We start from the raw sequence: 22,554 nt of genomic DNA, 5'->3' as shown, positions 1-22,554 counted from the left end.
CATTTGCAGCTAACAGCCTCTCACCAACCGGAATATACGCAAGATTGCCCATACTCACAACCTTTCTACTCAAAGCACCGGCCACCACATTGGCCTTTCCGGAGTGATACAAAATAATGATATCATTGTCCTTCAACAGCTCCAACCATCTTCTGTGCCTCAAATTGAGATCCTTTTGTTTGAATAGATATTGTAAGCTACGATGATCAGTAATTACCTCACACAAGACACCGTAAAGGTAATGCCTCCAAATTTTCAGCGCATGAATAATGGCTGCCAATTATAAGTCATGAACATGATAATTCTTATCGTGAACTTTCAACTGTTGTGATACATATGCAATTACCCTGCCATCTTGCATCAATACTGCACCAAGCCCAACGCGAGATGCATCACAATACACCGTATAAGATCCTGAACCTATGGATAATACCTAGGGTTGGGCATAAAATCCGAAAAATCGAATTCCGAACCGGACCGAATTAATTGGGTATTTCGGTTTCGATTTTTTCGGTATTTCAGTCTAATTTGGTATTATATTTTCGGTATTTAGGTATAACGGTACGGTCCTCGATATTAGGATCTTGAAATTTCGGTATACCAAAATACTGAATTTTAAGTTGGACCTATAGCTATAGTGCCTAACCCAAGTTGTATATCTAATGCCCATTGCCCAGTGCCCCAGCCCAACCCAATAAGGCCCTACTCAGTACTCTCTAGTCTTTCACTTATCTGATTCATTCAATTAGGAATTAGCCGATTAGGGAATTAGAATTTAGAAAGGGAGAAAGACAGAAAGTCAGAAACGACGATAGTTTCTTTCGCCAGAAGACTTTTGATGTGAGAATACTAACTACTAAGAGATCGGCTGCTGTGACTTTAAAGAATCAAAGGTATATTTCTAGTTTCTTTAAAGGTATCTTTAGTTTCTTCAAAGAAAAATGGATGTTCCCTGTTTTTGGATGAATTAGATGTAACTGGTTCGAATAAAGACTGTTTTTTTCCTTTATCTTTCTCTACAGTAAAGACTTCAGGTACTATTTTTTAGGCAAGCCACTTTTGAACTGGTCTAGTAATTTGCTGGGTCTTTGTGGGTTTTAACGATTTTTCTTGGTAGGGTTTTCTTGGAAAGAAAAAGTTGGGTCTTTTGCACAAGATTTGTGTGCTTTCATTGACCCTTCTTCTATTTCTTTTTCATCTATGTGGTGGGGTTGTTCTTATCTCCTTCTTTTGTGGTCTTTGAGTGCTCTTTTAATAACTGCATTTTAATTGTTTTTGAGGTAAATGTCCTGCTCTGTTTCAGCCATTTTCACAAAAAAACTAAAGACACACAGTAAAAAGTTGTTGCAAAAATATTATGGGCAAAAGGGTGAAGCTAATAAACAAATGTTTGAGTTTTTTTTTTTCACATAAGGAAGAGAAAATAATTGTTTTTGGGTTATCAGGACAGTATTGGATAATATGTCTTTAATGAACTACACTAGTTTTATCATATAACTTTTGAGCTATAAAAGGTAAAATTAAGTCTTGTGGATGTTAAGCTAGCTCGTCATGAATGTTGAGATACATTACGTGGAAGTTTCACCTACTAATCTACTGATGTAAACTTCAAATGGATACATATACCAGAAGCCCAGAATTACTAACTTTCCTTCACTTATCAAATCTCACCCCAAATACATATACACTTGCTTGCTACTTAATCTGTGTTGGATAACATGATGGTTTGCATAGCTTACTTATTAAAAATGCCTATTTTGACCTTGTAGACTTTGATTTCATCATTCCTACCCTTTGTGTGTTTCTCTTTTTACTAATTGTTTGAGATCTTTTTTCTATGTTGAGCGTCATGAATATTCAGTTCTTCACTGTTTAATAAGTAGTTTAATAAGTAGTTATTACATTGGAAGTCATGCCACACTTTAGAGAAAAATAAAACACAATAAAGTACAAGAGATTCATTTAAGCAATAGCAACTCGAATGAAGTTATGAAATATAAATCTTAATTTGTGTTTATATTTGTTTTAATTTTGTATAGATGGCAGATGAAAGTAGAGTAAGTGATGTCGGTTCAACTGAAAGTTTGCCTAATACTGAAGATAGCAACACCAACACAATTGATACTCAAGATTATAAGAAAAGAAAAGCCATGCAACCTAAATCCGATGTTTGGAATCATTTTGATAAATTTAAGGTAAATGGGGTCGGTAAAGCAAGGTGTAGATATTGTAAGCAAGCTTATGCTGCTAATACATCTAGGAATAGAACAACAGGGTTGAAAAATTATTTGGCTAGATGCAAAGAATACCCACTTAACATTCATAAAGATAATAGTCAAACAAAGATAAATTTTTAATCTTGCCAAAATGATGGAGGATCACTTTGGAAATTTGATCAAGAAGTGGTTAGGAGGGCCTTAGTTGAGATGATAGTTATTGATGAACTACCATTTAGCTTCGTAGAAAAGGAAGGCTTTATGAAGTTTATGAGAATAACTCAACCACTATTTCGTCTTCCTTCTCGTAGAACAATAACAATGGATTGTTATGAAGTTTACGGTGAATTGAAGCAAAATATAAGAAGGTCTTTTAAAGAAGCACAACCAAAACTTTGCCTCACAACAGACACATGGACTTCATTGCAAAGAATAAATTATATGTGTTTGACAGCCCACTTCATTGATAGGGATTGGAAGTTGTATAAAAGAATACTAAATTTTTGACCTATCACTAGTCATGAGGGTGAAGAGATGGCTAAAGCTATTTCTAATTGTTTGCTTGAATAGAAATTAGATAAGGTGTTCACAATTATCGTGGACAATGTTTCTTCAAATGATGTCACAGTCAAAGAATTGTCTAAAAAGATAGATATATGAAAAACTAATATGATGAGTAGTAAACATCTCCATGTGATATGCATGGCTAATATACTAAATCTAATTGTGCAAGATGGTTTGAAAGAAATTGATGCTTTTATCACACGTGTTAGAAATATTGTGAGGTATGTGAGATCTTCGCGTGCAAGGACCTTAAAGTTTAAACAGTGTTGTACACATGTAAAGGTAGAATATACCAAAACATTGTGTTTGGATGTTCCTACTAGGTGGAATTCCACCTATTTGATGTTGGATACAACACAAAACTTTGAAAAGGCCTTTGACAAGTTTCATCTTTTTTATGATGGATTTTCTGTTTATCAATGTTCTCATCTTTGTGAAAATGGTAGTAGTGCAGGTCCTCTTGAATCTAATGATTGGGTGAATGTGAGGAATGTGATAGAGTTTCTTGAAAGATTTCATGAGCTCACCAAAAAAGTTTCAGGTTCACGTTATGTCACTTGTAATTCTTATTTTGATGATGTATCTGAACTTTATTGTCATTTGAAAATGTGTTTAATTAGTGAGGATGAGCATTTGAGAAAAATAGCTGAGCGGATGCAAGAAAAGTTCAAGAAGTATCGGGGTGAGCTTGAAAAGATGAATAAAATAATTTTTATTGCTTCCGTCTTGGATCCACGTAACAAATTTGAATATGTTAGCCTTGCACTTGAAAAGCTTTTTGGGGAGAAAAAAGGGAAGAAAATAAATGCTGAGGTGTATGCTTATATGAATTCTTTGTTTGAAGAGTATTCAACTGGATCTTGTCCTCAATCTCCATCTAGTTCTACTTCATCTAATAACACATCTAATACATCTAGTGGGAGTGTTATAACTGTATCATTAATAAGGACGAAGCTTCACTTGAAGAAACAAAAGGAAGACAATGGAAGTGGGGGTGCTAAATCGGAGTTGGATAAATACATTAGTGAAGAACAAGAGCCTTTTAGTGAAGAATTTGATATCTTAAGTTGGTGGGAAATACATGCTCTTAGATTTCCTATTCTTTCGGAGTTGGCTCGTGATGTGTTGGCCATTAAAATTTCTAGTGTGGCGTCGGAATGTGCGTTTAGCACCGGTGGCCGTATTCTTGATTCATTTAGGAGTTCATTGACTCCTAAATGTGTGCAAGTTCTTGTTTGTGTTCAAGATTGGCTTAGAGAAGAGAAGAATCCTATTAGTGTTGAAGAAGACTTAGAGTATCTTGAGGAACTCAAACTTGGTAAGCTTTAATATTTTGTGTGTATTTTAGTTCAAAATAATATATCATACTTGTTTACTTGTATGACATATTTGGTCAAATTATATTTAGATATGGAAAATAATGGAAGCACTACTAGCTTTGTTTAATGTATAGTTGCAACTTGCAACTTGAGTGGTAAGTTTAATACTCTATTTGTTTGGTGATATACTTTTGTAGTTTTGTTTTATTATCATCAAAAAATAATATTCTAACTTATGATTTATCTTTTTCTTTTTAGGTTCAAGTGAAATCATGCCCCGTGCTCCTAAAGTACGCTTTCATATTTGGGAACACTTTGAGGTGAAAGAAGATAACGGAGAAGTTCGCAAAGTAAAGTGCAAGCAATGTGGTCCAGTCTATAATTTCATCCAAAGAGGGATGGCACATATTGTTTAAGGAAGCATATTAGGTGTTGTCTTGAGCGTCTTCCTGATATCCGTATTTAAGAATTAAGACTAAATTGATTCGAGACTATTAGTGTAAACTTGAATTGAGGGATGCCCTCTCTATTTTTATTGCACTGTGTTTAATTCTGCTGCTACTGTTGCACTGTTAAGACTAATTTAATTCTGCTGCTATTGTTGCACTGTTAGAATCTCTATTTTTTGTTTAATTCTGCTGCACTGTGTGAGTTAGGTAGAATTTTGAATTGTGCAATGTGCACTATGAAGAATGAAGACAGTTTCTGTTTATCCATGTTGTATAATTTTTTTTAGTGTCCAGACAGTTTCTGTTTCTTGCCTTGAATTGTGCTTACTCCTTAGACCTTAAGCTGCACGGAGAATTATAATCACTGAATTGTGAATTGTGAATTGTGAAAGAAATTGTCAGGCGTCAGCTGCACTCCTTAGAATTGTGAATTGTGAATTGTCAAAGGAAATAAAGGTGCTTAACTACTTACTGTTAGCGACAACGTTGTCAAAGAGGGTTGACCAAGTTAGTTTGAATTGTGAATTGTTGCACTCCTTAGTCCTTAATCGTTAGTGTTGCTTATTTAGCGATTATTAAACTGAAACCGTACCGAAATCGTACCGAACCAAAATAAAAAATACTGAACCGTACCGAAATAATTTGGTACGGTATTTGGTATATACAATTGATAAACTGAATACCGAAATACCGAACCGAAACTCTTAAATACCGAAGCGAAATACTGAATGCCCACCCCTAGTAATACCAGCACTGGCGCCGTAGTCAAAGCAGTATTGAGCTTCTGAAAGCTCAATTCACACTCGTCTGACCATCTAAATAGGGCACCCTTCTGGGTCAATCTGGTCGTAATAGTTGTTCATAATCAATTACAGAATCGTCAATTAACTTCATGTTAACAAAAATCTTGTTTCAAACATTCACAATACTAATAACGAGATGCGAAGTATGAAGACCTCATAATTATTTACCCGAATTAATGAGTCACATTTAACGCCACCTGGGCAGGCACCTACCTCGTAGGTTAAAACTCAATAATTACAACACGAATTTGGCAAGTATGCAAAGAGAATTTCATACAAGAATTTTCAAATAGGCCTAACAGGCATGACTCCCTATTATTGCTATAGTACAAATTTAATTTCACAAGGGAGAACATAAACACAAGAATTTTCCTTACAAGGATCTCGTCTTTATATAACTTCCACCGCAGCTCGTAGACCGATTTAAATATATCAATTTATATTAAAATGCGAGGATCCCATCCTCAGTTCTAAATCACAAGTAATATGCACATCGTGCCAATCCCAAATTTCCATTTTCTCCCTTTAAATAATTTCGGTTACATAAAATCACAACACATAATGAACCACACATCGGTAGGGCATATAATTCACAATTTGTAATTAATTATCTGAAAATTACATCAAAACTTACCGAAATGAGTAACAGAAAGCCACCTTTAGCCTCACAGCTCTTATTAGTGACTAACACGAAATGATAGGCGTAGTTATCTCCATAGAATTTCCCAACATGAGTAAACACATAAGTAGATTATAGAGTTACGAAGCTCACTCATAAGTGGAGCACAATAGGAGGACTCGTCTCGATACTCAGAACCGAATCAAGGTAGGAAAATTATTCCTTTACATTAAATCGAGGCCGTACCCGTAATGACACCATCTGATGTAGCGACCTCTGCCATACCATAAAATAAATATGTCAACGGCTGGGCCTCCACCTCTAGGACGCCTTCTACCCGCCTGTCCTCCACCCCTAACTGGTCATGTGGGTGGTGTAGTAACTGCAATGTGGCACATAGCCTGAGTGCTTTGATGAAATATGTCTCGCCCAAGTCTGGACAATTTTCTCATGATGTGCCTAGTATCACCACATTCATAACAACCCCTTTTGCGGGTTGGCTGCTCATACTGAGTCTGTGCCAGATAACTTGAATAACCATTGTAGGAAACTCATGTCAGTGGTGCATTAAAAGAACTTACTGGAGTACTCCGATTAATCCGATGTGCGGATTGGGCTGGCCGATTGCCCGAGCCCCCGCTATAAAGATTTATACTCGCAGAGTAGAACCCACTGAATCCCCCAGAACCTCGAGACGTCTTGGTCTCCTTAGTTTCCTTTTTTCCTCACTCCGAACACGTTATAATATCTTGGCAATTTCTACCACTAGCAGAAATGAAGTATCAGGCTGTAGCTCCCGAGTCGTACAAAACTTTACGATCATAATTGAGTCCTTTAAAGAGTCTGTGGACTCGCTTTCTGTCTGTAGGAAGCAAAGTAGGCATATGACGGGCTAACTTATTGAACCTGGTGGCATATTATGACACTGCCATGGTGACCTGACGCAACCGTTCAAACCCTATGCGCCACGTATTACGGAGAGTCCGGGAAACAAACTCTTTCAAAAGCATTTCTGAGAACTGATCCAAGCGGGCGGTGTTGCATTGGCTGGTCTTCCCTCTTCATAGGTTTGCCACGTACACCTGTGGAGAATTATCTCTCCCAAGGCCAATTTCTTCTTTTGTTATGCTGCCTCAACACTGTTGAGCTGACCCATTTCTTAACATACTCTTCGATACTTATTTGGGGTAACCCTTACCCCTATTTATACACAACGATCAAAAAAGTAGAGATCCATACAGACAAATCTTGGCATGAACCACAGTCCAGAATCTCGTCAACCACTATATTTCCTTCGAAGCACCCCAAAATCTACAACCATAACGTCCACGCTGAGTAGACCTTCTGTAAATTTAAAGTTGTTTCTCTAACTTCCTTGGTACTGAAGTATAGGATTATTCAGTAGACGGACATACCGCAAGTCCCAACCTTATCCTCTACAAAATCTCAGGCCTTAAACATGTGTAAATCTTTGGGGAACCTTTTAGTATTACATATATACATTTCAGGCCAAAACTGATATAACACATGACCCCGCAATCCATCCATTGATAGTGGACTCTGCCACTCGGCGCAAAATCATAGTTCACCACGTCCGATGATCCATAATATTAACCTTCACAGCTCATATAAATCAACCAGATGCCGAGGTCCGTTGCACCCCCACATGATTCACTGGGTGATCTCTCAATACGTCCGCATCTTTAGTCGGAACCACACGTTGAGGCAGTGTTTGAGAATCTCTGGCTCCCTCGTAGTCCATCTGCGGCATCACGAACCGTTGACGCACAACTGATATTGAGTGTGCAATGTCATACACGAATGGATACAAAGGAATATGAGATATATGTTTCAAGCTAAATCAATGTCACACGATAAGGAATGAAAGAAGCGGAATTATTCCTAAACTTTGTAGCCTCTAGAAGATAAGTACAGACGTCTCCGTACCGATCCTTCAGACTCTACTAAGCTTGCTCGTGACTCGTGAGACCTATGTAACCTAGTGCTCTGATACCAACTATCACGACCCGAAATTCCCACCTTCGGGACCGTAATGACGCCTAACATTTCACTTGCTAGGCAAGCCAACATTAGAATATAACTAGCCATTTTTAACAAAATTTTAAATTAATTAATAACAAGAAAACAAATGCGGAAATAAAATCTGAAATAAAGTGAATATTCCATAATAATTGCAATATCTAAATACCATCCCAGAACTAGAGTCACAAGTGCACGAGCTTCTAGAATAATACAAATAAATGTCTCAATAAAGTTCAAACTGTTTGAAATATAATACACGACTGAGATAAGATAGAAGGGGACTTCCGAACTGCGAATGTTGTGCAGTTATACCTCAAGTCTCCACTGGTAGTTGTATCTGGGCAAATCTATAGTACGCCGTTGGGACCAACTCTGAAATTTGCACAAGATATGCAGAGTGTAGTATCAGTACAATCGACCTCATGTACTAGTAAGTGCCGAGCCTAACCTCGACGAAGTAGTGACGAGGCTAAGGTAGGTCACTTACATTAACCTGTACGCAATAATAGTAATAACAACAATAATAGAAATAAATCAGGTAACTCATTTTAACAGTTGAAGCCAACTCAGCAGTCATAATCAATTATTATTTCGATCAATTTCCGTTGCAGCATGCAACCTGATCCCACAATATATTCATATTCAATTCTGTTGCGGCGTGCAACCCGATCCCAATATATCTTTTCAATCAATTCTGTTGCGGAGTACAACCCGCTCCTCCAATATATTCATTTTAATCAATTTTGTTGCGGCGTGCAACCCGCTCCTCCAACATATTCATTTCAATCAATTCTGTTGCGGCGTGCAACCCGCTCCTCCAATATATTCATTTCAATCAATTATGTTGCGGCGTGCAACCCGTTCCTCCAATATATTCACTTCAATCAATTCTGTTGCGGCGTGCAACCCGTTCCTCTAATATATTCACTTCAATCAATTATGTTGCGGCGTGCAACCCGTTCCTCCAATATATTCACTTAAATCAATTTTGTTGCGGTGTGAACCCGTTCCTCCAATATATTCACTTTCATTTACCAATTCTTATAAAAGAAATAACTCCACTAAATGCAACAATTAATATGAAATTACCAGACAACAAGCATAAAATAATTATAATTTATTAGAAATAAATGATGACAAGTAGCAATTAATTATGAAAATTAAGGATGTAATAGGCATTTTAATAATTAGTATGCTAAACGTCAAGTGGCAATTAAGTCACATAAATCAAATAAGCATGTAACAATTATAGCATGGATTCAAGGCATGATATTGAGCAAAGAACACGAGAGAAACAATTAATATAGTAATTAATTTATGATTTAAAACGATATATGATTTTTCAAGCAATTATGCAAACAGTTAATTTGACGGCGTATAGACACTCGTCACCTTGCCCATACGCCATTCACATGCATTTCACATAAAAATTAATTTAAGGGTTAATTTGACGGCGTACAATTCAATATACTCAATATAAATCGTAGGAATTAATTCCATATGAATTTAATAATTTTTCGGAATAAAATCCAAAATTTATCTCAAAACTCATCAGTAGGACCCACGTCTCGAATCTCGAAAAAACTTACAAAATCTGAACACCTGTTCCGGGACGAGTCCAACCATATAAAAACAATCAAATTCCGATGTCAAATGGACCTTCAAATCTTAAATTTTCGTTTTTGGAAAGTTTTACAAAAACTCCAATTTCTCTCATCTAAATCCGAAATAAATGATGAATATAAACTTATATTTATGAAATAAAATCACTATATGATAAACAACACTTACCCAGTTCGAAATCGTGAAAAACTCCTTTGAAATCGCCCCTAAACCGAGTTCTAATTGAGGGTTTGTAAAAAATGGGAAAAATCCCGTTTTGGTTCTGTTTTAAGGTCTGGGCGTTAGGCCTTCTTCGCGTTTGCGAAGGGCCTGTCATGTTCGCAATAAACAGAAGCCCGAGTGGCTTTCGTGTTCGCGATTCCTCCTTCGCATTCGCGAAGGCTTCTCCCCCTGGCCTTTGCATTCGCGAGCCAATGCTCGCATTCGAGTAGAAGAATGACTGACCCTTCCCCTAGGTCCCTAAAGCTTCGCGTTCGCGGGAAGCTGGTCGTGTTCGCGAAGGGTAAGGCCCCCATTACTTCGCGTTCGTGATTAAGAAAATCAACATGCCCCAGTATACTCTTCGCGTTCGAGAGAGTACCTTCGCGAACGTGAAGAAGTACACACCATATATTAGTTGAAGCCAAAAAACCAGATTTTTCTAAGTTTCAAAACACCCGTAGTCTATCCGAAACTCGCCCGAGCCCTCGGGGCTCCAAACCAATTATGCACACAAGTCCAAAAATCTCATACGAACTCGTTCGTACAAATAAAATACCAAAATAACGCCTAGAACTACGAATCGGATACCAAATCAAATAAAATTTTCAAAAAATTTTTAAAACTTCTATTTTCACAACCGAACGTCCGAATCACGTCAAATCAACTCTGTTTTTCACCACATTCGACAGACAAGTCATAAATGGCATAACGGACCTATGAATATTTTCAAAACTTGAATCTGACCCCGATATCAATAAAAGTCAATTTGTGGTCAAACTTTGAAATGTTTAAGCCTTTAAGCTTCTAGTTTTCGCCAACTTGCGATAATTTAAGATAGTGACCTCCAAATTAAATTTCGGGCACACGCCCAAGTCCTAAATCATGATACGGACCTACTGGAACTGTCAAAATACTGACTCGAGTCCGTTTGCTCAAAATGTTGACCAAAGTCAACTCAGTTGAGTTTTAAGGCTCTATTTCACATTTTAATCAATTTTTCATATAAAAACTTTTCGAAAAATTATACGGACTACGCACGCAAGTTGAGGAATAATGGATAGTGCTTTTCAAGGTCTTAGAATACAGAATTAATTATTAAATTTAAAGATGACCTTTTGGGTCATCACATGGATCTAACATGAGCTCTAAAGGTAAGAGCAAAAATGGGGGTATGAAATTATCATATGATGGATAAATCTGAGACAAATATCTTATTAATCTTTATAAGGAATAAAATAACATTACAAAATAGTTTTGATGACTAGCGAATATTAAAAGTTTTAAGTGGGAAGACTTTTCCTGGAAATAGGATTCATAAAGTACAACAGACTAATTTGAAAGTTTTCGTTATAAGGAAATTTTGAGACTACGAGTTGTAATGAACAAGTTTTGTAGATACCAAGTGGGTAATATAACTTCAATCTCATAAAATATGAGATATAGCCTTGAGCTAGCTAAAAATTTAAGGGGGCATAAAAATAAGTTATTGTTTATTAAGGAAGTCCAATCACAAAGAGATTTTTGATTTATTTGAAGATACTTTCCAGGTACAACTTGACGTATGCATGACTAAAGAAAATGCAGGCATGTATAATACTGATATAGGAGCTATCTATAGTAGCAATTATTGATATTGAATGGTATTCATATATGTTACAAGTTAAAAATTTTAAAGATTTACATTTGATGCACTTACTGTATATGTACGGCCGAGTGATGTCAAGATGGTATATTATATTGTGTATTGTTGGTTGTTGAGCGATATTGTTATTGGTGGCCGTGTGGGGGCTTATTTTGGACAGGTTAAAGTTTTTGGATAGTCCTAGTTATAGGAGAAACTCTGCCGAAATTTTTAAGAATTTGTAAAGATAGCTAAATTTTGAGGGCCATAAGTAAGTTGAGATTTTGGAAAGAAAGTATAAGACTCATGTATTCATAAATGCCTATGCATAATGTTTGGAGGTAAATATATTCTTAGAAGTGACTTTTAAAATATTCGAGGACGAATGTTCTTAAGTGGGTAAGAATGTAGCACCCCAGAAAATTTCGAAATACTTAAGCGTTATTAAGAAAGTTGATATGCGCTAATTATATTATTTTATGTGCAGACGAGGACTATTAATATGATGGATATCAATTGGATATGATAATAAGTGTAAGAGGCATATTATAAGTGATGTGGGGTCTAAGGAGAGCCCTAAGTCCAAGTCAAGTTGGAAATTTCATGATAGACTAAAGTTTCAAATGGGTACGCACAAGACCAAACTTTGTACGAGCATATCTACATATATATATAATTTAGAAGATCATATCTCGGGATATATAAAGAGTTATATGGTGTAAAACCTATCAAATTAAAGATCTTCGAGTCTAGTTTCTAAATCTTTAAACCGTTTGTCATTTGAACATTCCTACAAGAAGTTATGATCAAATTACCAAAGATTGGCAGAGGAGTCTGTGGATGCGAAGCATTCGGGGCCGCGTCCGAAAGAAAGGCTGGCAGTGAAGTGCTACCATAGCGTCCAGGTCTGCATCCAAGCTTCAAAGAAGAGTGAAGTAGGGATGTGAAGCATCTGGGGCGGCATCCGAAACCTAGAAATCTGGGCTTATAAATACAAAATCGGGGGAAGAGAGTATTTTGTGTATTGGGGGTTAGGGTTCTTGATGGCGAAGAGACGATTTTGAGCTCAAATCAAGTCCAATCAACTAAGGTAAGTTGTTAATGATATTTTGGGTTGATTCTTCCTCAATATATATGAGTTCTAACATCATTCTTACATCCAAATACTAGATTTCATCATCAAATCCTCAAGAACACAAAAATTACCAAAGTTGTGATTTTTCAAGATTGATCTACTATAGGTAATTCCAATACTTCAAACTCATTTATTATGAGTAGTTAGAAGTATTTGAAGAATTTTTTACAAGTTTTAATAGTTGAAAGATTGGACTATAAAACTCTAGTTCAGGGCATGAATAGTACTTTTGAGAAAATAAGAGAGAAAATGAATGGTAATCTTGGCGATGAAATTTATGAATACAATGAACCTATGGAATTATTTGTTAGCAAAAGATGGAAGTGATCAACTAAGTAATCACCCGAATTGTATATTTTGCAAGTGTTGATTATGGAAGATGATGAATAGTAACTTGGTGGCAATGGACAATTGATGTAGTATCATTAATGACTTCGAATGGGTATTAAAACATAAGAACGAAGTTGGATGGTCTAGCATGTAAAACTACTTGGCGATTTGAGTTGTTGGAGGCTTGTAGCCAACTTATAAGGCATATATGGATGTTGATCAATAACTTAGGTCATATTCTGATGTAATTAGGATATCCAATTGTAGATATCGACTTGTTGGTGATGTTGATCATTTTAATCAACATTGGAATGATGGAGGAGGATTAAAAGCTTGTGAATGTTAATAAAGCAAAAGCGAGGTAAGTTGATTAAAACTTACTCTTTTTGAGGGACTTTCTCCAAAAGCATGTTTCGAGTTAATACTTAAGTTGTTTGCAAATGTGCTTTCGTGCTTGTGGAGACAAACAAGTACGGATGTCTCCATATATTAAAATATTATATTACATATGTAGTGTCATATTATTTTATAAAATTTTATTTTAAATCTTGTTGGCAAAATGATACTCAAGGTAAATGTTATAAGTTTCTATCAAAACTTACGTATTTACAAGAGTATACATATTTGAGTGCTAAAGATAAGTTTTCGTGAAAAGTATTTCTATTGGAAATTGACGAATAGAATGGCACTTGTGGTATCTTTTAAAGATTGGTGTTAAATTGCTAAAGGCTTTAGCATGTAAAAGGTTATTTATTTAAATGTTGTTCAAAGGATTTAGATTTTCTATAAATGCTATGATTTGATAAAAATAAATTATTTGAGGCTACTATGCTATGAATCTATTTTTGTAACGACCCGACCGGTCATTTTGAGTATTACAATCCAATTTCCCCATTTACTACTCAAATTGGGCTTTACAGTTTTTGTGTGACTTGCCGGGGCAATTGATTCGGGTCCGGTAAGGTTTTGGAATGAATTGGAACACTTAGTTCCAAGGTTTAAAGCTTAAGTTAAAATAGTGATCGGATGTCGACTTATGTGTAAATGACCTTGGAATTTAATTCTGATGATTCCAATAGCTCCGTATGGTGATTTTGGACTTAGGAGCGTGTCCAAAAAATTATTCGGAGGTCCGTAGTGAATTAGGCTTGAAATGCCGAAAGTTGAATTTTTGGGAAGTTTGACCGGGGGGTTGACTTTTTGATATCGAGGTCGGAATCCGATTCTGGAAATTGGAATAGTTTTGTTATGTCATTTATGACTTGTGTGCAAAATTTAAAGTCATTCCGGATTGATTATATATTTCGGCACAAGATATAGAATTTGAAAGTTCAAAGTTTATTAGGCTTGAATTGAGGTGCGATTCGTAGTTTTAGCATTGTTTGATGTGATTCGAGGCTTCGACTAATTTAGTATGATGTTTTAGGACTTGTTGGTATAATTGATTGAGGTCCCGAGGGGGCTCAGGTGAGTTTCGGGTTGGTTTCGGACCATTTCTAGGCCATATTTAGTTGCTGGTTTCTGCCTACAAAGGTGTGCATCGCGATCGCGAACATTGGGTCGCGTTCGCGAAGAGGAAACAACAGTTTGGAACCTTGTGAATCGCGATCACGGAAGCTCTTTCGCGATCGCGTAGAACAAAATCTCTGCTGCACTAACCCAACTTTGGAAGCTTATATCTCGCAATCTATAAAGAATTTGGAGATGATCCAAAAATGAAAGTTGTAGCCCTTGATGTCTAGTTTTCAAAAATTTAACATTTATCATTTGAAGTTGTGTACAAAACGTTATGATAGATATAATATAGGCTATCTGGGAAGAATTTGGAAATCTCTGTTGCACAGGGCTGACTTTGGAAGCTTATATCTAACAATCTATAAGGAATTGGGAGATAAGCAACAAATTAAAGTTATATTCCTTGGTGTCTAGTTTTCAGAAAGTTAAACCATTTACAATTTGGAGTTTTGTACAAAAAGTTATGACCATTATACTAGAGGCTATCTGAAAGAGTTGGGGAGTTTGTTCTTTGCGATCGCGAAGCATTTTCCGCGATCGCGAAGAGCAATTTTGGGGCTGAAAATCTTTGTGCTTCACGATCGCGAAGCATTTTCCGCGATCGCGAAGAGTAAATGCCTGGACAGAAGATATATTTCGAGGTTTCGGCCATTTTAACACATTTGGAGCTATGGAGCTCGGATTGAAGCGATATTTGAGGTGATTTTCACCATATGGATTGGGGTAAGTGATTCTAACTTGGTTTTGGTTAAATTACACGAATATATTATTGTTTTTATCAACAAATTAGTGTCTTGGGTTGAAAATAGTAGAAAAATTCATAGACTTCAATTGAGGATTTGAAGGCCGAGTTGTGGTCGGATTTGAGTAATTTTGGTATGGTTGAACTCGCGGTTTAATGGGGGTTCAGATTTTATGAGTTTTATCGAATTCTGAGATATGGGCCCCACGGGTATTTTTGGGGCGTAATTTTGGATTTTTGGGAATATATTAATATTTTGAATCAAATTAATTGTGACTAGATTCGAGCTGTTTGGAAGTTGATTCGCGTAGAATGAAATTTCTGGACCATTGCTTAGCTTGCTCGACATTGGATTTGTCTTGTTCGAGGTAAGTAACTTGGAGCTGAGGGTATGAACCCTGAATATATGTATTATGTGAATTGTTGGGAGGTGACACACATGTTAGGTGACGGGCGTGTGGGCGTGCACTATAGAAATTGTGATATAATTATTTCTGTGGAATTTTGTAGTTAAATAATCTTGGCATTTTTCATGCGGTTTTATGTGTTAAAGAAATTGAGCTGAAAAGCATATTAAAAATCATGTTGAGGCTATGTGCCAGTATTATTGGGACCCACAGAGGTCATATTGCTGTGAATTATTTATTTTAAATTGAAAATTATACTCAGTCAAATTCATGTCATTACATATCATATCTCATTCTCTATTATTATTTATTGATACATCATATCATCATTTTTGGGATATTTTCATGACATTGTGAGCCCATGAGAGAGAGACTGGAGAGATTGATGACTGAATGAGGTCGAGGGCCTGATTGTGAGGATTATTATGTGGATCAGAGTTGCCCGTCCGCAGCAGGCCATATTGGCTTTATATATATTATACTATTGCACGTGAGTTGGCCGTGCAGCACGTGAGTTGACCGTGCAGCACGTGAGTTGGCCGTGCAGCACGTGAGTTAGCCGTGCGGATCCAGATATTATTATAGCACGTGAGTTGTCCGTGCGGATGCATATATGATATTATAGCACGTGAGTTATTCGTGCTTATAGCGCTTGGGCTGTAGGAGCCCCTCATGAGTCTGTACACACCCCCAGTGAGCGCAGTCGACTATAAACAGGAATCGGGCTGCACGCCGCAGCAGGTATTGTATAGCGCTGAGTGATTGAGTGTGCTGAGCATAGTGAGAGAGAATGCGAGACAGTGAGATTGAGTACTCTGAATGTGTGAGTACATGAGTACAATCTCTGAGATACATTGCATTGACATGCACACATGATATATATGCATAGAGATGTGTTTTTCTCATGTTGTACGATATCACATTATTCATGATTTCTCACACATATTGACAGATGGGCATAGTGATGCATTTGTTTTACACTGGTTATCTGGAAAGAAAATGAGATATTTTATTTATTATTGAAAGGATTTTGAAAAAATTATTGTTTTCAAACTTATTCATATTTTTGGCAACTTCGGTAAACGATTTGGGTTTTCATTGATGTACTTGAAAGGCAGAACTATTTTTAGAAGTCATGATTTAGCTGAGCATTTACTCTTTGAGTTATTTCTGGTATTACTTGTTTAATATTGTTATGAACTATTGTTGGTTATGGAAGTTGGACTCTGACCTTGGTACAAGCTCGTCACTACTTTCAACCTAAGGCTAGGTTTGTTACTTACTTAGTACATGGGGTCGGTTGTACTGATACTACACTTCTGCACATTGCGTGCAGATATTGGTTGTCGTTGTTGCTGTGTTAGATGGTTGCCGGATTTGAAGATGTACCTGCGTTCCTGTTGTAGCTGCCTCTTGTTCAGGGTAGCCTTAGATTTATAAAAGCTCTATTTATGTATTATTCAAACAGACTATGTATTTATTTCATTTCCGCTTTGTATACTCTATTCTTAGAAGCTCATGGTTTGTACTACCAGTTCTTGGGGAATGTATAAGGTTAAGATAATTATTTACTTAAAATTGCTTTAATAATTGTTATTGGAATTGGATAATTGAAAGTTGTCTTACCTAACGGGTTGGGTAAGGTGCCATCACGACTAGTTGGATTTTGGGTTGTGACAATTTTTGAAGTATCAAATATTTTGGGAGTTACTTGTGTTCACCGAGATTGGCTTCGAATGTATTGTGTTTGTTATCATGAAACTACACGTGTCGGTGTAGGCGTAGATGGTCACTTTGTGGTATAGACTACGACAGAGTGCTCTCCCTCGAGAGAGTACTATTTTGTGCTATTATTATCATGGCTGAGTCGATTCGTACGATACTACGATGAGACAACCTGAGCAAGTAAGGTATATGAAACTTGCCGCTAGGTACATAACCTAGTTGACTTTAAAGGTAAGGATGATTTTCTTATATTTAGGCCTAAGGAGCCGAAAGTGATTTCGATGACTTAAAGCAAATGGAATGATTTTATCCAAAATTTTGGATTTATGTAAATACTTTAAAAGTTTATATTGTTGGTTATATTTCACTTGGTTGTTATTTAAAATAACAAGGGTCGTGAATTCATAAAATTTCTTATCGTTATATATCAAATATTGGTGCATTGTTTTTATAAAGTTTGTCCCAAGAACTTAAGTTAGAGAGAGTCTATGACACTTATTGAGTACCGTTGTGGTATACTCAGCCCTTGGGGGGAGGGGGGGGGCTCTAGGGCCCTGCTTACTTTACATGTTTCAGGATGATGTATGATATGTGGCATGCGGTCATGCAAGGATGACTCTCTTTCCGAGGTATTATGAAGCACCACTTTTATTTCGTGGTAGCTATCATGTTCTTCCTTATTTTATTTTGTTGGAATTACTCCAACCGTTGGTTCTATTCTTTGGTATAGAGGCTACATAGATATTTGTGAAAGGTTGTAGTAACGGGGTTGTACACGACATATACTAAAGTATATTTATTTTACTTAGTCTCATTGTTATTATCATAAAAGGCGTCATGTGTGATTTTGAATTGGAAAATATTTTAACATTTAACTTGAAAATGTATATGATTTTCAAGGAGCTTCCGCAGTTAAATTGGTTTTCATGCATATGATTTGGGTGTATCACATAGTTTGGTTCGCTCGGGTTGGGTAGTGTATCGGGTGCCAGTCACGTGGTTTTGGGTCATGACAATCGAGCTGGCCAGGGTCGAGCTGACGTTGCAGCATTTGGTTCATCTCTTCGCCCATAGCTTTTATAGGGGGACGATGCTGAATCTTCGCCATCATAGAGTCAAATGTTTGGTGGTGAAGACGGAAGATAAGGCCAGTCGCCAATTCTGGATCAATTGTTTCTACGTTAGGACCGAGGACGTGGTGTCTAACACTGATGGCTTTCTAAAGGCTTAAAATTACACACGTAAGTGCTCGTTTCTTCATTTTGTTCGCATTCTTTTACTTACTTGGAGTTAGCTAAAGAACTTTTTCTTTCTTTGTAGCCAACACTCAGCCTCCCCTTCTAGTCACTCGCATTTCTTACTGGGTTAAGCAAATCCTTCCTCATGTCGTAGGGATCCGTGACTGGCCGAGTTTCATCAAGAAGTTCAGACTGACTCTTCCTTCGATAGGTACCTTTCTTTATTGTCCCTTGGTCATTCCATTTTTTGTTGTATGTCGACTCGTTTTGCTGACTTCGACGTTTATTTCTTTCTCAGGCAGGGGGTCTTTTAGAAGGAGTCGGGCACTGGTGCCATCCTTTTGGAGGAAGGTTGATGCCCCTTCGGTTTCTTCCCCTGTTGTGATTATTGCCGCTTCCGTGCCAATCCCTTCTTCGGCCTCCGTAGTCCAAGAACATGCCCCTGTTCCGTCCTTTTCTTCTTTTCCTCAATGCCTTTCACTGATTGATGAGGACGATGATATATCTCTTGACGACGGTAGTCTAATGCCCCATAAGAGGAGAGTCGTGGATGCGGGAGGAGGAAAACCAGTAGCCGTCGAATTGGAAGAATGTGACTTTGTTCTTCGAGAGACGGCTACAGTGCATGTGTGAGAGAGCCTCGAGGCAGGTTCTGAGGTCCCACAATTAGAGTAGATAAAACGAGTGCATCAATGCGTCTCGCGGGGGACACGGTCGAGGGCGAGATGTATAGTCACAACCTCGCACTTCTGAGGCAATAAGAGGCCTCATCTTCTAAGGTTGCAGTGGATGTCCCATCTGTGGCTAATGACAGAGAGAAGATCGCCATTGAGGAGAACGTTGGATCTGACTCCAATATGGACCTGGACAAGTTGAGGATGATCAATGAGGGACTCACTCAACTTGAAGTGAGGTTGGAAGGAGGCTCCATGACAATTGCAATCCCAATGGATCGTAATCTTTTTGTAGACACCGAGGAAATAGTCCCTACCCTCGGTCCTCTTTGTTCTGAGATTGAGGACACGACCCTCAAGATGATAAATGACAATACTCTATCGAATAAAATTGCCGGTCTTGCTCTCTGAGTAAGTACGATTGTCGCATGTTCTTTTCCTTATATTTCGATTTCTTTCGTAAACTCTAATTCTTTTTCTTTGTTTTATAGACGGTTATTCTAAAGATTGAGAGTGCTCTCCAGGAGAAGAGGTGTAAATACATTTACATAAAGCTGCAGGACAAGTATACAAGGTGCTTTGTGAAGTACCGGGAGCTTCGATGTAAGCTTCGCGAAGGCGGCGACGTGCGGGTCCTGAGGGAGGACTTGTAGAAGTGGGAGTTGATGCGGGTCATGGAGAAATGCAGCATCCTTGAAGGGACGTTGAGGAGCAAATAAGAGGAGCTTGAGCTTAGTAGGGGCGTAGAGGCCCAATGCAGTGATCTCCAAGCCCAAGTGGTACTGCTGCGAGGCCAACTCGAAGAGTGCCAGTTCAAGGCGGATCCTTTTAGTGGCGAGGTCACCGAGAAACAGGAGGAGCTTGATAAGGCAGAGTCTTTTCGGTCGTAGGCTCAGAGTAGGGTGGAGTTCCTTGAAGTGGCGAACCGAATCCTTCATTCTGAGAGAGCAAATGACTTGTTGACGGCGAGGCTTAAAGAATAAAGACTTGATGAAAGTATTAGGGAGTTGGAGAAAGAGACCTCCAATCTTTATGATTAAGTTGCCGCTCTAGAGGCCGAGAAGGCCAAACTACTTGCGCGGCCTTCTTCATTTACGGCTTCTGGTGTCCCCAACGTTCCTTGTGAGTTGTATGAAGTGTAGATTCACGCCGAGGCCCGATTGTATGTGCTCAGTGAGTTGCATGTGGCAGGTTCCATTTCTGCCATGGACTTTGAGAATGCTCGGGTCAAGGGTCGCGAGGCTCGGGTTGCTTGTGGCTACGACCAGACTACGCCTCGTCCTGGTGAAGAAAATGAGTATGGTGAGGATGTTGTAGATCGCCTTGGGGATGAGGCCTGGTATGATTCAATATACCCTCTGGGCGATGAGGGATATGATGTTGAAGGTCGGGCCGGTGAGGATGTGTGGGTCGTGATAGCGATGGCCAACAATAGTTTTTTCTCTTTTTCTATCATTTTTGTGTATTTTTGCTGGTTCGAGAGCCTTTGTAAGAAACCTTTGTTTATAAATATCAAAGTTGGTTTTTGCTTTCATTTGCCCCTTTCTTATTTGTCGTAGTTTGTTCCTGTATTTTGCGTGTTTTGCTCCTTCGTACTTTTGTCATCATTCTTGTAAATATCAAAGTTCTTTGGTCGAATAGCTATGGGCCGAATTACCCCTTTGTCCGTATAGGTCGAGAATGTCTACGGACCGATCAGTTAGGTTTGAACTTGATCGCACTTAGCTTCTTGTTTGGTTAAGTTTAACCTTCTATTGAAACGTGGCTGATGGCCAATAGGTGTTATTCGAACTTGGTCGAATTTTAACCTTTTTAAATCGCAGTCGAAGGCCGGTAGGTATTGTTCGAACTTGGTTGAATTCTAACCTATCGTTAGGGTGTGGTCGAAGGCCGATAGGTGTTATTCGAACTTGGTCGAATTTTAACCTCTTTAAATCGTGACCGAGGGCTGGTAGGTTTTATTCGAACTTGGTCGAATTCTAATCTCTTTAAATTGCGGCCGAGGGCCGGTAGGTATTATTCGAGTTGGGTTGAACTTAACCTTTTGTTAATCACGGTTGAGGGCCGATAGGTGTTGTTCGAGCGGGGTCGAACTTAACCTTTTGTTAGTCACGGCCGAAGGCCGATAGGTGTTATTCGAGCGGGGTCGAACTTAACCTTTTGTTAGTCATACCGAAGGCCAATGGGTGTTGTTCGATCGTGGTCGAACTTAACCTTTTATTAATAGCGGCCGAGGGCCGACAGGTGTTGTCCGAGCGTGGTCAAACAAAATCTTTTCTTAATCATGGCCGGGGGCCGATAGGTATTGTTCGATCTGGGCCAAACTTAACATTTTGTTAATCATGGCCGAGGGCCGATAGGTGTTATTCGATCGTCGTCGAACATATCCTTTTGTTAATCATGGCCGAGGGCCGATAGGTATTGCTCGATTGTGGTCGAACTTAACCTTTTTGTTAATCGCGGCCGAAGGTCGACAGGTGTTTCTGATAAATGCAGGTTTCTTATTACTTTGACGTTGTTGCTCTGATTACATGAATGGAGAAAGTTACAAAATTTGGGCGTTAGCTGACGATCCAGTCCCAGTCTCAGTCTATCTAGTCCCTTCATTGCTTGACTTGGAGAGTATTGAGGAGTCGGGCAATGAAAGAGAAAAATAGTCCCTACCTCGCATACTTCGAATCGAAGTGTCCCCTTTGTCACCTCGTTAAAAACCTCCTTGAGAAAACCCTGATGGGACAAAACCCAAGTGAGGCAAAAAGAGTACGACTTAGGGACACTTCTTTCTTTTAGAAATTGAAGTATTTAAGGTGGATGATGTTCCAATTGTTCGATAATTGTTTTCCTTCCATTGTCTCTAATTGGAACGAACCATTGTTTGCTTTGGCTGTAATTTTGTACGGTCTATCCTAATTTTTTCCTATCTTGCCTTCCCGTGGGTCTTTGCTCGCTTGAGTTTGTGCTTTGATTATGTAGTCCGCGACTTTGAACGGGCGAACCTTTGATTTCTTATTGTAATAACGTTCTAGTTGCTGCTTTTGGGTGACCATCCTTATGTACGCCATATCTCTTCATTCGTCGATTTCGTTGAGTTCTTGCCTTCTACTCCCATCATGACCAGTACCGCTTTCGTGAGAATACCTTAGGCTGGGTTCTCCGACTTTGACTAGTATGACTGCCTTGGTCCCATAACAAATGTGTAAAGTGTCTCTCATGTGCTCGTCTTCGGGATAGTTCTATACGCCCATAATACTTCTGGGAGTATCTCTGGCCACAGTCCCTTGGCGTCTTCAAGCTTTTCTTCATGATGTGTTAATATGGACTTGTTGGAGG

General features: G+C 38.2%; 1 protein-coding gene across 10 annotated transcripts; it reads left to right on the top strand.

The window, feature by feature from the left end:
* Nucleotides 1–686: 686 nt before the first annotated feature.
* LOC107772409 (zinc finger BED domain-containing protein RICESLEEPER 2) lies at nucleotides 687–4,660 on the top strand. 10 transcript variants are annotated; one of them, XR_012707035.1, is made up of 5 exons: nucleotides 687–893; nucleotides 3,230–3,321; nucleotides 3,926–4,098; nucleotides 4,189–4,254; nucleotides 4,358–4,660. XR_012707035.1 is itself a non-coding variant. In XM_016591913.2 (4 exons), the coding sequence occupies exons 3-4, from the start codon at nucleotides 3,435–3,437 to the stop codon at nucleotides 4,513–4,515; spliced, it is 822 nt and encodes a 273-aa protein (XP_016447399.1). In that variant the 5' UTR covers nucleotides 704–893; nucleotides 3,235–3,321; nucleotides 3,401–3,434; the 3' UTR covers nucleotides 4,516–4,660. The 10 variants fall into 10 exon arrangements, 6 of the variants coding, with proteins under 6 accessions (XP_016447399.1, XP_075104667.1, XP_075104666.1 ...); XR_012707034.1 differs by having other exon boundaries at nucleotides 3,227–3,321; XR_001645061.2 differs by having other exon boundaries at nucleotides 690–893; nucleotides 3,235–3,321.
* The last annotated feature ends 17,894 nt before the right edge of the window (nucleotides 4,661–22,554 follow it).

This window comes from Nicotiana tabacum, unplaced genomic scaffold (genome assembly GCF_000715075.1).
Source record: "Nicotiana tabacum cultivar K326 unplaced genomic scaffold, ASM71507v2 Un00001, whole genome shotgun sequence".
NCBI lineage: Eukaryota > Viridiplantae > Streptophyta > Magnoliopsida > Solanales > Solanaceae > Nicotiana > Nicotiana tabacum.
Note: the sequence above shows the minus strand (reverse complement) of the source record. Positions and strands in the feature narration are given on the sequence as shown.

Coding starts and splice junctions, on each gene's coding strand:
- LOC107772409 (XM_075248564.1), top strand. CDS start 3,387: ATGTGTTTAATTAGTGAGGATGAGCATTTGAGAAAAATAGCTGAGCGG. Junction 4,099..4,357: donor TCTTGAGGAACTCAAACTTG/GTAAGCTTTAAT, acceptor TTTTCTTTTTAG/GTTCAAGTGAAATCATGCCC.